Below are 13091 nucleotides of genomic sequence, written 5' to 3'. Positions count from 1 at the left end.
ATTTTCCAATTCCTCAGCATTCGGATCTTCTCAAACGGGATGGCCTAATAACCGTTGAGCGCCTTTATATGTTGGGGGAATGAACGATCCCAATTTGCAATTCGAGACTGATCAAAGGAATATCGCATGCCGTAGTGAATATCTCTTCTGAATGAGCAGGTATATTGGAAGACTTTTCTTTTCAAGGTTGTACGTAGGAGCTCTTCATTTGGTTTGGGCCTTTTCAAGTTATGAAAATGTTTCCTCTCTGCATTATATTGTAAAGATAAGAGATTATTTGCCTTATAAAGTCTATAGATTCAACAATAAAATTCTCGAGAATATAAAAATCAAACTTCTCAAATAAAAGAATTTAGTATTCTACCCCAGAAATAAAATCCCACCGCTGTCACCAGTGTAATAGTGCAACCCGAATCTTTGATCAATGAAAGAGCGGCTTTCCACTGGACAAGGGGTGTTTTATGTTAAAGCTTTTGGCCTGCGAGACGAAATAATATATAATGAACTAAATGTATTTCTACTAATTCAAAAATTCTCTTGTTACAGTCAAACAGAACGGGCAGCTGGTAGCGAAACTGTTCCAACGAATGGACACAGATCCTGAAGCACCAGATAAAGGCGGCCAGCCGAGAGCTAGGGTCAGGATAGAGTTGGAGGTTCCTTCGAAAGGTTTGCATCACGTAGCGGAGCAGCAACTGCCGGAAAATCGCCCCAAACTTTCGGAGAGAAAGAGGCAATCTTCGAATCAGGACCAGGCGAGGGAGACCCAAAATAACGTAATTATCCTTATGACGTCACGTACGGGGTATATTTCTCTTTTTTCCTCAATTGATCGAGATTTCTAGGTCCTCCGATGCGATTCGTTTTCGAAAAACGACAAGTATTTGGAGGAGATCAAGAGCTCATAATGACCATCACAAGGAGTTTTCGGAAAAAGGAATATATTGTAACGTTTTCTTCACTTGATTAAAACTACCGACTATTTATTACACTAATGCCCGTTTGCACCTATCCCCCTTAAAATGAGTACTTAACTAAGCGTAGTTTAAAGTTAATGGACGCTTAATTTTATTGTCAGTTGCATGACTGCGGCTTAACAGAATTTTAAGTAAGGGCCCCAGAAGTTTTCATATCTAGTGATATTTCAGTTTTTTATTTTGGTGCAACTTCATTCTAGACTAATAAAGCCTTTTCATTGGTTGGCCGGTTGCCGATGATCGTCGTCATTTCATTAACCTAACTTTATTGTCCTGTTAGTCAGTGTCAAGTAAACTATTATATTATTATCAAAGAATGACAACTTTTGTTGCTGAATTAGCATTATTATTGATAATGAGATGGATTCTCAAATAGAAGGTACTTGACGTTATTAGAAAAACCACAGCAATTCTACAGCCAATTTATGAGTTCAACAAATTATTTTAGGTTAGAATCCCGCCCTTAAATACCTAAGAGGTCATTACAGGAGCGCTTAAATTTAAGGCTAGCTTTAGCCATTCAAATGTCACTTTACTTTGGTGCAACGTAATTTAAGTTAAGGGTTCATTTTAAGGGACACTTAACACTAATTACTAACTATGTCACTACTTTATTTATTTCCACTTGCCGCTTGCACTATAAACTCTACTGTCCTGCTCCTTAACTGGGCTTATATTGGCGTTGCCAACTTTCTTGCGGCATCTCGCACTTTTTAGAAGGAACAGAGCAGGGCTGGTCACAGTATGATGAACACCAGGGTGCTTTCTTAGGAGGGCCCCTATGATGCTCTTTATTTATGTACATTGAAACATGAAACCCAGGCACGTACTTACCCGAAGATCATCTTAAACGATGAGCCTGAAATTGATAAAAAATAATGTAACCATGAAAGCTACTTTTTATTCAAAATACTTTCCATCCCTTGAATTTTAATCCAGTATGCAAAATTCAGAGATACAGCTGATGCAGAGGAAAAACCATCAGGAAGCTCGTCACATTTCACATCTTCAATTAGCAATTTTCAAAGAGTACTGCATAATGCAGGTCCCAATCTGAATTTCATCCCCATTTTCATTACGTCCGCTGGACATTATGTTGTCGTTAGAAAGGAAAAGTTTCAGCTCTGTCCGTATGGAATTGCGAGCTAAAAGAACTACTGCGGATGAGGGTATGGCGAAATGTCGACTAGACAGCATGATGGAACGACTTGTGAAACGCTGCGGCTCCCTCATGGGACATTCATATTAATTTCTGTAAATTGCCTCCGTTGGGCATTGTATGATTGGTTCTCTGTCGCAGGGAGCGGGAGAATTTGAACATAACTATCGTGTTATGAGACCATATTAGAGTGTCATGATTAACTCTTGTAGGTAACGATCTGGATGTCATTCTTGTTTAATAGATTTCGAAGTATGATGAAAATAACAAGAATCTGAGAAGTGTTTGCCTAGAATTTTTTATGAAGATTGAAAGCCTGTATTCAATTAACTTTGCTGAATATAATTCATTCGGAAAAAATCTACAATTGAATATGATTGTGCATAGGCACAATCTATTCTATTTTCTATAGAGAAAACTATATTTTATTATCTTCATGATATCGTAAAAAACAAAATTCTCTTTGTTCGAACTCCTTCTCTGAAGTGAGAATAATTCACGCAGCTACAATGCACGCCCTCTGCGCTTTCTGTCGTCCCATGAATTCCTTACTTCCCCAAAAGGACAGCGGACCGTATAGTGAAAAATACATGAGGATCCCACCATGGCACCCTGCGGGGACGGGGCCATGAACTGGAATATTTGTAAAAGTCCTGACAGGATGAAAGCAGCTTTATATATCAGGACCATGGCGCTTTGCGAATTCAGATGATGCTGCAGCGATTCATTCGCAAAGAGAAGGGATCCTTTTACAAACGCGAAAATGTTGACTTCAGTTATTGAAAACTCTGAGGCTAGTCGGGAATTTCGAATCACAATCAATCCATGGATCCAGCAACTGAACACTTTTTGTGCATTTCTCATGGGTGTCTCGCCGGTTTTCAGATATTTCAGCAAATTCCTCAAATTTATTTCAGTTGGAATGGATTCACTGATGAACTATTATACATATTTCCAAAAAGAAAAGAATCAAATTTCAATATTGGCTTGTTGGCTGCTGAGTGACGCTAGATTATTTGCATATTCTGTAAAACTTACAGTAAAACAGTATTCAATATAGTCAGGTTCCGTATCTGTTCTCATCCAGGTGGGTGTTGTGTTGCTCTGACGAGATCAAATAAGGTCGAAACCTCGGTTAGCATCCACTATTTCTCTATAAGACCATCCTCTTTTGGCAACCACAGCAATTCAATTCAGATCGAACTAGCTAAATACATCTGTGGGTAATTTATATCATTGGGTGTTATGCATCTGGATATCATTATGGTATCTGTTATGATATCTATTTGAATTCATGAATCACGCCCTAAAAACTAATATCCATTAAGGATTATTGAAGTCTAAAGATTCAACAATGAAGTTCTCGCGAATATCAAAATCAAACTTCTCAAATAAAATAATTTAGTATTTTACCCCAAAAAAATCAAATGAAATCCCACCGCTGTCACCAGTGTAATAATGCAATCCAAATATTTGATCAATGGAAGAGCGGTTTTCCACTGGACAAGGGCTGATTATTTTTATTTGATGTTAAAAGACAAAAGTTGAAAGCCCTCTAAAAGGGAACAATGTGGATTCGGCCAGTCCTTCATAGCGTGTGAACCCATGGAATTGAGAAGAAATCATGAGTATCCTAAACAGTTCTTTGCCATATCCAAAAACGTGCAAATCCGTTGTTAGCCCACTGAAAGACTTCGTTACAAGATTTGTTTCAATACATAGTTAATTTTATGTTATTTATGGAGTACCCACGGATTCATTTTTTTGGAATGAAACAATCAATTAGTATAACTGATACAATCGTATTATTTTTATATATCATACAGTCTGAAGAAGAACGAAAACCTTTTATTCGAAAGATAATTCTGGATATATGTTCCCTGAAAAATTGAATCTAGAGAAAAACTGCCCTATATCAATTGCAGGTGGAAAGATCTGACAATTCACCTGATGGAACCCAGCAATACACTCCACTCGACATGGCCGAGTACGTGTTCTGGACCGGTGACGAGAAGAGCGTAAGTCTAGCTATAGAGGAGTTCCTTCAGGAAGGAGTGGTGAGTATGCAGCAGGTGTTATTGAACTCGAGGTGTACAAGGTTCATTCAATATTCCGGGGTTGGCGTTCGATTTTATAATCCTGTTTGTGGCTGTATTCGATCTGGAGCTCGACGTCAGGTTCTGATTAGTTTCCTGAATAATTACGGTATAAAATAATGATTCAGTGGGAACTACGCATTCCTCATCCTATTGAGAGAGTCCATATAAGGTGACCAGACACTTGAGGTTGCCATAGGAACCAATACCGTATCAGAAAAAACCCATATGATAACTAAATTACTCGTCTTCAAATTTCAAATGTCCCCACCTCAACTCCAGACACTTGGTGTTTCACAACAAAGAGCTCTCACTGAAGAATCAATGCATCTTCTTGTTCTTATCTAATACATCTTCAGGAAACCATCTTAAAATATTTCAAAATCAAACTTCTCAAATAAAGGAATTTAGTATTCTACCCCAGAAAAATCAGATAAAATCCCACCGCTGTCACCGGTGTAATAATGCAACCCGAATCTTTGATCAATGGAAGAGAGGCTTTCCACTGAACAAGGGGTGTCTTCTCAAGTATGGTAATTCTTTCTACTGCGGTCCAGTTACAGGAATGTCCATTAAGATTTAATGCCCCATCAAAATTCAAAACTGTTATTTTGAAGGGAATGATATAAGATTAGAATATCTGGAACGTCCCAATACAATTACTTCATCTATATCTATCATGGCATTTTTCAATCTTCCCGAAAAAGTTGAACTTAGCAATAAATCAGTTACATAAAAGCTTGATTTATTTCACGTCTCCAGAACACCTGCCCAACTCAATGAAACTTTTCCAGTAACCCAGCTACGTCTCCTCGACTAACTTGGCCTGAAGTCCGCGGCTTTCACAAGTTCAAGTTGATTAATTATTACTCTTTATGCGAATTTTAAGCAAATTTAACCCTATTTTATTCCGGGGGAACTTATACCGGTAATAAACTCACAGCATTCGGAATTACAATCTATGATTCAGATGCAAATTCTGCTGCACCCAAATCCTGTGAGATTAAGGTTTAAATGTACCATTACAGTGACTTTACGGCTGTGAAGTAAACCATAAGGTCTTATGTTTTACTATTCGAGTGTATTTCTCGGTGAATTAAATGAAGATAAAGGGTTTCAAAATGAACCTAGTTCTTACGAAACTTTCAAGGAATTCTTCGTCAATCATCTGTGGTAATTGAGAAATACAAATTTCAAATCTTGTATCTTGTATATTTGAAGCATTGAACTAACTTTAGTTCAATGATTTGAAGTGTGTTTGTTTCTTAAATTTTTTGATCTTTTTTCATAATTTCAAATATTTGTTTCTTTCGCTATTGATACGGAATGAAAATTAAATTTCTCTCCATAGCATTATCTGAAAATTTTGATATTTATTTCAGATGAACCGAGAGGAGGCCATATTATTCTTGCAAGAGATAAAACACGATTTGGACTATCTGAAAAACCATTATTCCCGTTATGATCCCAACTTCAAAGAACAGAATCAGAGCAGTTTGAAGGTAAGTGAATTAGTTACGCCTAGAGTGTGTGCAAAGTTACGTAATACCATTCAAGTTTATAATCTCGCGAACATTTGAACAACGTTTCTAATTTCAAAGTGCAATCCGGAATGAAATGCAGCGAGGGCGCCAAAGTTTGCCTACACTTGGAGTGTCGTCGCAGGTTAATATCGAGCGAAATTGGAAAGTGGAGGTTTCAACAACACTAAAGGAGTTATAATGATCGGCACTAAATACGCCGGTAATATCTTTTTCATTGCAACTTTATGTGATGTTATGCGGTTGTAGGAGTAATGAGAATTTTAGGACTCGTTTTATTGGATCTAGGGAATTAGATATAAAACTTTATTTTATGGAAAAGTAATGAGGAACTTTTCATTGGCGACTCGAGAGTTTGAACACACCATTTGGTACCCACATTATGATTTATAAACGAAGTTTTCCCTCCTTCTGACGAAATTGATGTATTTTTTATGAAATAACATTGAAACGTCACATTTTCAAATAACTTTGAGCGTTTCGTTTCTATTGCACAAGTTGGCAACATCTACTGAAATATGCGTTGATAATGAAGGACAACAAATACGGTATCTTGATGAGATAGACAAAGATGGCTGTCTATGAAGTCTGCGACGAACGAGGAAGTTCGTAAAATTTTATGGGATTTTTATGGCCGGTTGCTGTTAAGGCTGGCCAGTGAGTACGCGCCTTATGATGGCTGTAAATCAACAGCTGTTATTTTATAAACAAGCCATTGTTCTTTTTGTTTTCTAGTAGGCGCTGTTGTCAAATCGTAAACTAGAAACGAAGCGATTTAAATTTTGAAGAATGATTTTGAATAGTTTCAGCGGTGCATTTGAAAAATTCATGAATGAAACTCATAATAATTCAGTTTAAACTTGTATCATATGCAAGGGCGGTTTCAGTAGGGGGGTCGGATTTCGACAAGTGTATCTCTCTGGAAAATGATCGTAGTTCTGAATGCATCTATCCACAATCGCAGAAAACATTACATGCTCAGAATGAACCCCTTTTGTCCTCTGTCCCCCTTGGATTGCAATTCCACACTTCCAACCGCTTATTTTCAAGCAGACAACGGGGAGCAATATTCTCGTAATTCCATTTATCGTCGGTAACTCCACGCGGTCCGGCATTACGTGGAATGTAACGAGATCCTTTAAAATATCATAACCGCCACTCCGGGTCCCACTAACGGCAAACATGGGCCTCTTCGTGCGGCAAAACCCGGCTTAACGAGGTTTTCATGTCGTGATTAAGGAAGTCTGACGGAGGGTAACCATTAGCGAGGTCTTGGGTCGCCTGGTCAGTTACTTTTTGATTTTCGGCCCGCTCCTCGGCCTTCCCATTAAGGATCTGTGTTTATCGAGGAAGGAGTTTTAATTCTGCCGCAATTGAGAGTGGAGGAAAATAAGGTTTTCATGCGGTCCCGCTACTGGGAAAAGTTTGTGACGGGAATTATTATTTCAAGTGTAGAGGGTCACTTAAAGTTGAGTTTTGAATGGAATTTGGGCGGCCAGGAGATTCGAAGAGAATTATATCAGTTGATGAGCACCAACCACTTGATTGCAGAGATTTAGAGGGTCTGAAACTAGAAGATAACATCTTTGCTGTTTGCCGAGGCCGTGGCTCGGGCCTGTCGCCCTCGTCCCATGTATTAGAACGATTTTTGGCTATTTCGACAGTATCAGTATTATCGGAAGATTTGATGAAATATAGATATAGTCGTGGTTAGTAATGGATTCGTTATTATTGTTGACTGAGTGGAAAACTCGGCGTGAGAAATAGAAAATTCTGAAAATCTACTGGAAATGCTATCCAACAACATCTTTGACGAGTAAATAATGTCTTTCTCCAAAAGGGTCATTAGAGCATCAAAGAAGGTAACAGATTTACATTGATTCTACAGATATCTTCGTGGGAGATGCTTTGGAGCAGCTGAGAAGAGTCATGAAAACTTAGCTAGTTCTTCGTTCCTCTACCATAAGGTGTTTCGAGCGATTAATTCTTCAGAAAGAGAATGAGCTCGCCATTTATGGCTTTCAAAGAGCTGAACTTTTCCAGGTGGCTCTACTCACAAAGGAAAAGTGGAATTTTCTTACACACAAAATATATATCGTGAACAAAGATGTTTCTTCTTCCTTGAATATCTGAAACATTCAGACTGACCCGAGCATTCTCCAAATAAACCGTTATTTCGTGGAGATGTACCATAAATATATTCCGCCGCTTTTCAACAGGAAATAATACTCGCCAGTGGACGTATGTGGGCGAGATTCCGAGAGGGTGCTATTTATATGACCGGCACGGAAGCCCTCATTATGCGCGAAGAGGTCGAGAGCTTCCATTTTCAATTTTCTGCTGCATGTATGTCTGCGAATATGAATCTCCTCGAGGGATGTTTCAGCGAGCTCCCTTTTCACGGAAACGTCAATTGGACAGTTATGGATGGTTTGAATATGTCTCACTATATGTTGAGGGTTATGGAGGTGGAGAATCTATCTTAGGAGACAGTCACAGTCTGTTTCGGTCAAGGCTTAGTTGTTTCGCAACGTTCACCCTACAAATGGTGATCGCCATCTGCCAATTAGATTAGTTCCTTGCTGAGATCTTAGTTCTTAAGGAACTATAATCCCATCATGAATCTTGAATCCCTAGCAGAGTGAACGTTCGTTGAATTACTTGATACAGATATTATACGACGATTATATTTCAAAAATACATATAAGTACCTGAAACCCTGTCTTCTCTCTTTTTCAATCATTTTCGGCATTTTTATAATATTATTGATATTAATTGTGGCAACGGTGTTATGGCCATAACAACATTTCATGAGTGCCAACCTTACTCCGTTCTAGTTACAAAAACTCGAGAAAATTTTTTCACAGTCAACTGAGTGCTAAAATGAAAGTGAATGGAGTATACAAAAAGTGGGTCGTCCTTTAAAAGGATCAGAATAACTCGGGGAATCTGGACAAACCAGAAATCGAGTTTAAGTTTTATTGAGTTTAATAGTCAACTAACTGTTTCAGACAGTACTTTGCAAGAAGTTGTCCCATTATTGCAGCGAGTTCTAGAACTAAGCGTATATCAGAGTAAGTGAATTAGGATCGAAACCAGGTCGAGTTGCATATAAGCGAAATGCACCACGTTTCAGCCAATGGAAGTTATACTAGTTCTCTGTTCATCTCGGTGTCATGTAGTTAGTCATCGATAAGATTAGTAACACCACAACTTCTTGATAATGATCAATATGAAATCATGGAGTTATTGAAATTGATTAGGAATCCACGAAAATGAAAGAAAATACCACAAAGCAACTGGACATAATGAGAAATTATGTAAAAGAAACACTGCAACTTGAAGGATATATTTCATGATTCCTGTGGTCACTTTATCCCCTGTGAAGTATTATTTTCCGTATCGACCAAAAGAATAAACATCCCCTGGTGTGTCGACAGCTCGTTTCGCTGCCTGTCACAAAAGGCCAGCGTGGGTGTCCTTTAGCGATAAGTGAGTGGAATTTCCCGCTGAATAGCCCTCCCGTTTTTATGCGCGTTCCAGCGGGAGAGCTTTAAAAGCGGGATCATCCTAGGCTAAAAATAGGGAGAGATTTGTAACAATTCCACGAACGATCGAATGGGATTGGGAACGACGGGCATTCCGGGCAGATGGCGCCAGTACCTCGAAGGGTTTCGGAATGTTTGCCCAACAACGCGGAGATTCCGTTGGAGAACGGACAAATAATGATGCTGGAGGTTACGCTGGCAGGGATTTTCGTGGAGCTGGCCAGAGGTTCTGCAAAATTCGTTTTTTTTTTGTAACATTCGTCAAAGTGAGATCGTCGAACCATATAGAAGAGTGTTATGGGGTTGTTTCACATCAAATTTACAATTCATATGACACCACCATACAGGACAGTGTCCCATGAGTAGGACTCCCATTCTCCTCTGTCCTAATGTACTGGGAGAGAGAACCTTTCTGCCCCAGCAAATCGAATAGGAAAGGATTAACTTGGAGTATGTCTTTGAACTTTCAAAATCTGCCAGAAAACCTACCGCCTTCTCGTGCTAGCTGATCTGCAATCGAAAGATGTGTTGACATAAACCTCTAAGGAGACTATAAAGGAGGTGATCCATTCTCTGATATTCAAGCTGCTATCAAAGCCTTGAACTCCTATGACATCGACTCAAGGCTGACATGGGAGTGCTGAAGAAAACTCAACGAAATACGGAAGACAACAAGGTAGCTTTAGTCTGGGTTCTCGGTCACTGGGAAATAAATGAAAATGAAGAGGCCAACACACTTTCCAGAAGGAAGCACAGAAGATATTTACTTTCCCGAACCTTTGGCGTTATGATTCACTCCAAAAAATTCCTTATAACTGAAGGATCCAAGAAGTGTTTGGATCTCAGTAAGAACAAGTTACGAGTCGGGCCTTCGTTACTCGAGTCTCAATTGTTACACAACTCGCGCGCTGCAAGACTTCTGCATTTGAAACTTTGTGGAACCATCTGATGTGCATTATTTCTCTAAGATGTCGTTGTTGTCTTTGTTCAAGCTGATTAATGTGTCGCCTGTAGGGCGTCCAGCTTTCGCTTCCGTGAAGAAGCGTTGGGAGGACCACTGCTTTGTAAACAGCTCTCTTAGTCTTCAGATTGAGGTCGTGATTTTGAAACACTCTGTCTTCCAGAATGCCCGTGATGCCGAATTGATACGGTTGTGTATTTCCTTGTCCAGGTTAGCCCTAGTATTTATGAAGCTTCCCAAGTATTTGAACTGCCCGACCTGTTCTAGAGTTTCATTCTCCAAGCTGATATCTGTTTGAAGGCTTTCTGACGGACTTACCAGGATTTTGGTTTGGTCAATATTGAGTCTAAGGCCTAAAGCTTCGTATTATATGTTTATAGGTGTCCAACATTATCTGTAGATCCTCTGGGCTACTAGCGATAAGTGCGCAATCGTCTGCATATTGATGTTCCCTGATAAACTTTGTAGGGCTTTTTGCTCTGAGGCGCTTCAGTTTAAAGAGGCCTCCATCAAATCTGAATCTTATTCCAACACCTCTTGCAGGCATATATACTCATGTCAGCATATATCGAGACGACTTGTGACCATCATAACTATTTGAATTTCTGAACTTGATCTTGAATTCGCCATAGATCACTTTCGGCATCATCTTGAAAAATGTAGGTTTTTTTCTGTGAGTTTCTGAGAGTTGTATTTGGAAACCCTAACATCAACCACAGAGCATTCCTGAAATCAAGTAATTTTCCACAGTCTCGAACACACTGCTATTTCCTGGGGTTAAATTATAGATGTATTCAGTCTATAACAAGCTGATGGTCATGAATAATTATCGCTCATATTCACCATCACAAGCGTTACCAGGTTATTAAGCAATGTTGCACTCCCAATGGACCCTCACGTTAATGTGCAGAACTGCTGAATCTCTGCTTTCAACTCTGTACGGTTACGTCCAATTCAACAGTTCTTATTCATATATAATGAATGGGATTCTTGTTATCACAATACTGATGTAACATAATCAGAAAGCTCTTCACATGGATATGCGAAGAGAAGTTAGAACGGGAGTTATATTACCAACTAATGGCTTAATGGGATTTCATAAAAGCGTATCATATGAAATATTTCTCAATCTACGAAGTAGGTATCTGACGAGGGTATTGTAATTCCTATCTTCAGTAGGCGATGTTTTTGATTTGAGTTTCTATGATTATTATGTTTTAGATTTGCGCTCATTTACCCAGGTGACCAGTAACATATCTGTTATGTTTTCTCGGGAGATCGAATGGGGAACTTTGTTATGTGTTATTTTTCTGTAACCATTACGTGTCTGATACGATATTTGGGATGTACCTGTGCTGTATTTAAAGTATATCCACATTTTGTAAATTTCATGTACCCGCTCCAAGATATCCACGTAACATATTTGTAACATTGTTCTTTATTTGCCATGTATCATTTTGAGATCATCGACAGAGCATGACACCATAAGCGTTTTAACTACCGTCGAGGGCGCTGTAAAACGTAAACAAATATGGAGGATTGTGAGAAATGCTATTGATACTCTGCTGTCGTTTCGATATTTATTTATTATCATTTAGACGTTTTGTCAGTTGAATAGTGGATTACTGAAAGTGAAGTGCAGATATTGAACGTTTGATAAGTTATTTGTGTGTCATAGTGATTTTCCAGTGAAATGGTGAATTACTGAAAAGAGAGTGCTATGAATATCGAACTGTAGGTCAATAAATCATTTCTCGTATTTTCATAGCAGTCCTATAAAACATAATAGGCTATGGTTTTATTATATCCAGCATATAAAAATTATATTTGAATAAATAATGTCCTGTTTGATGTAAATTTCGATGTAGGTTATTTTCTCACTTGTTGCATGTACCTCATTTGTAGAAATAAATGAATAAATCACATAACTATATTGAAATTTTTTTCTTTAGAAAGATATGAAAATGCATATAGTATTTTTATCATTTTCATATCGCATAACATGGACAAAATTCTTCTAAAAACTTTTTGACCTAAGCCAAAAGATTAACGAACTGTTGATTATTCTTTTTATGGAATGCAAGAAAGTGCAAAGACCAGAAAAACATGTCCTAATTTTTCTTAGAGAACAATAATCATGAACCCAGCAGTTTGCATGATGTAAATTATTCTTTCTAGTTCTATTAACGTGTGCACTAATTTGGTAATCTGAAATTTATGAGAATATATTGTTTTTGAGCATTAGTTCATTCGTTCACATACATCACCGAACTGATGTGAGATGTTTTTGAGTTTTATTTTTAAGAATGATTGATAAAATTTGAAAAATCAAAATTCGAGTTTATTATTATTGCAATAGTTCATATTAATTTTCATAATTTTTCATCTTTTTGTTGAAAGCGTTTTTAATAACAAATGAAACATAATAAACATAACACATGAAGGTAATATATATAGATCTACCATGAAACAAATATTTGCATGATCCATGTTTGAACTAGTTATGCTCCTTTCAGAAAGGAGATGTGTTCCTTGTTTGAGGCGGACATAGGAGCATAGCTGCTACATAAGCGTTCTGTATTTGTACTCTTAGTGTGATATATCTGTTATAAAACAAGGAGCGCGGGATACATTTCTGCTTCATAACTGTTATGAGATATGGTCACCTGGGTAACTTTTATCCGCATTTACTTTTTCGTGTCAATATAAAAATGATTTCTGATAATAGTCCTTACCTATAAATTGGCGTTATTTAATATGAGGACTTATCGTTTTGTGAATGCTTTCTATCTTGAAGCTATATGGAAAA

General features: G+C 38.0%; 1 protein-coding gene across 2 annotated transcripts in view; it reads left to right on the top strand.

Moving 5' to 3' along the window:
• Positions 1–13091, top strand: part of LOC123319349 — a 78760-nt gene that overhangs the window by 56583 nt on the left and 9086 nt on the right. For both annotated transcript variants that reach the window (XM_044906265.1, XM_044906264.1), the window contains 3 exons: positions 547–776; positions 4062–4193; positions 5615–5734. In XM_044906265.1, the coding sequence (XP_044762200.1) occupies positions 547–776; positions 4062–4193; positions 5615–5734 (482 nt within the window). The remainder of the gene's footprint in view (positions 1–546; positions 777–4061; positions 4194–5614; positions 5735–13091) is intronic.

This window comes from Coccinella septempunctata, chromosome 8 (genome assembly GCF_907165205.1).
Source record: "Coccinella septempunctata chromosome 8, icCocSept1.1, whole genome shotgun sequence".
Lineage (NCBI taxonomy): Eukaryota > Metazoa > Arthropoda > Insecta > Coleoptera > Coccinellidae > Coccinella > Coccinella septempunctata.
This window is presented reverse-complemented; position numbering and strand designations above follow the sequence as displayed.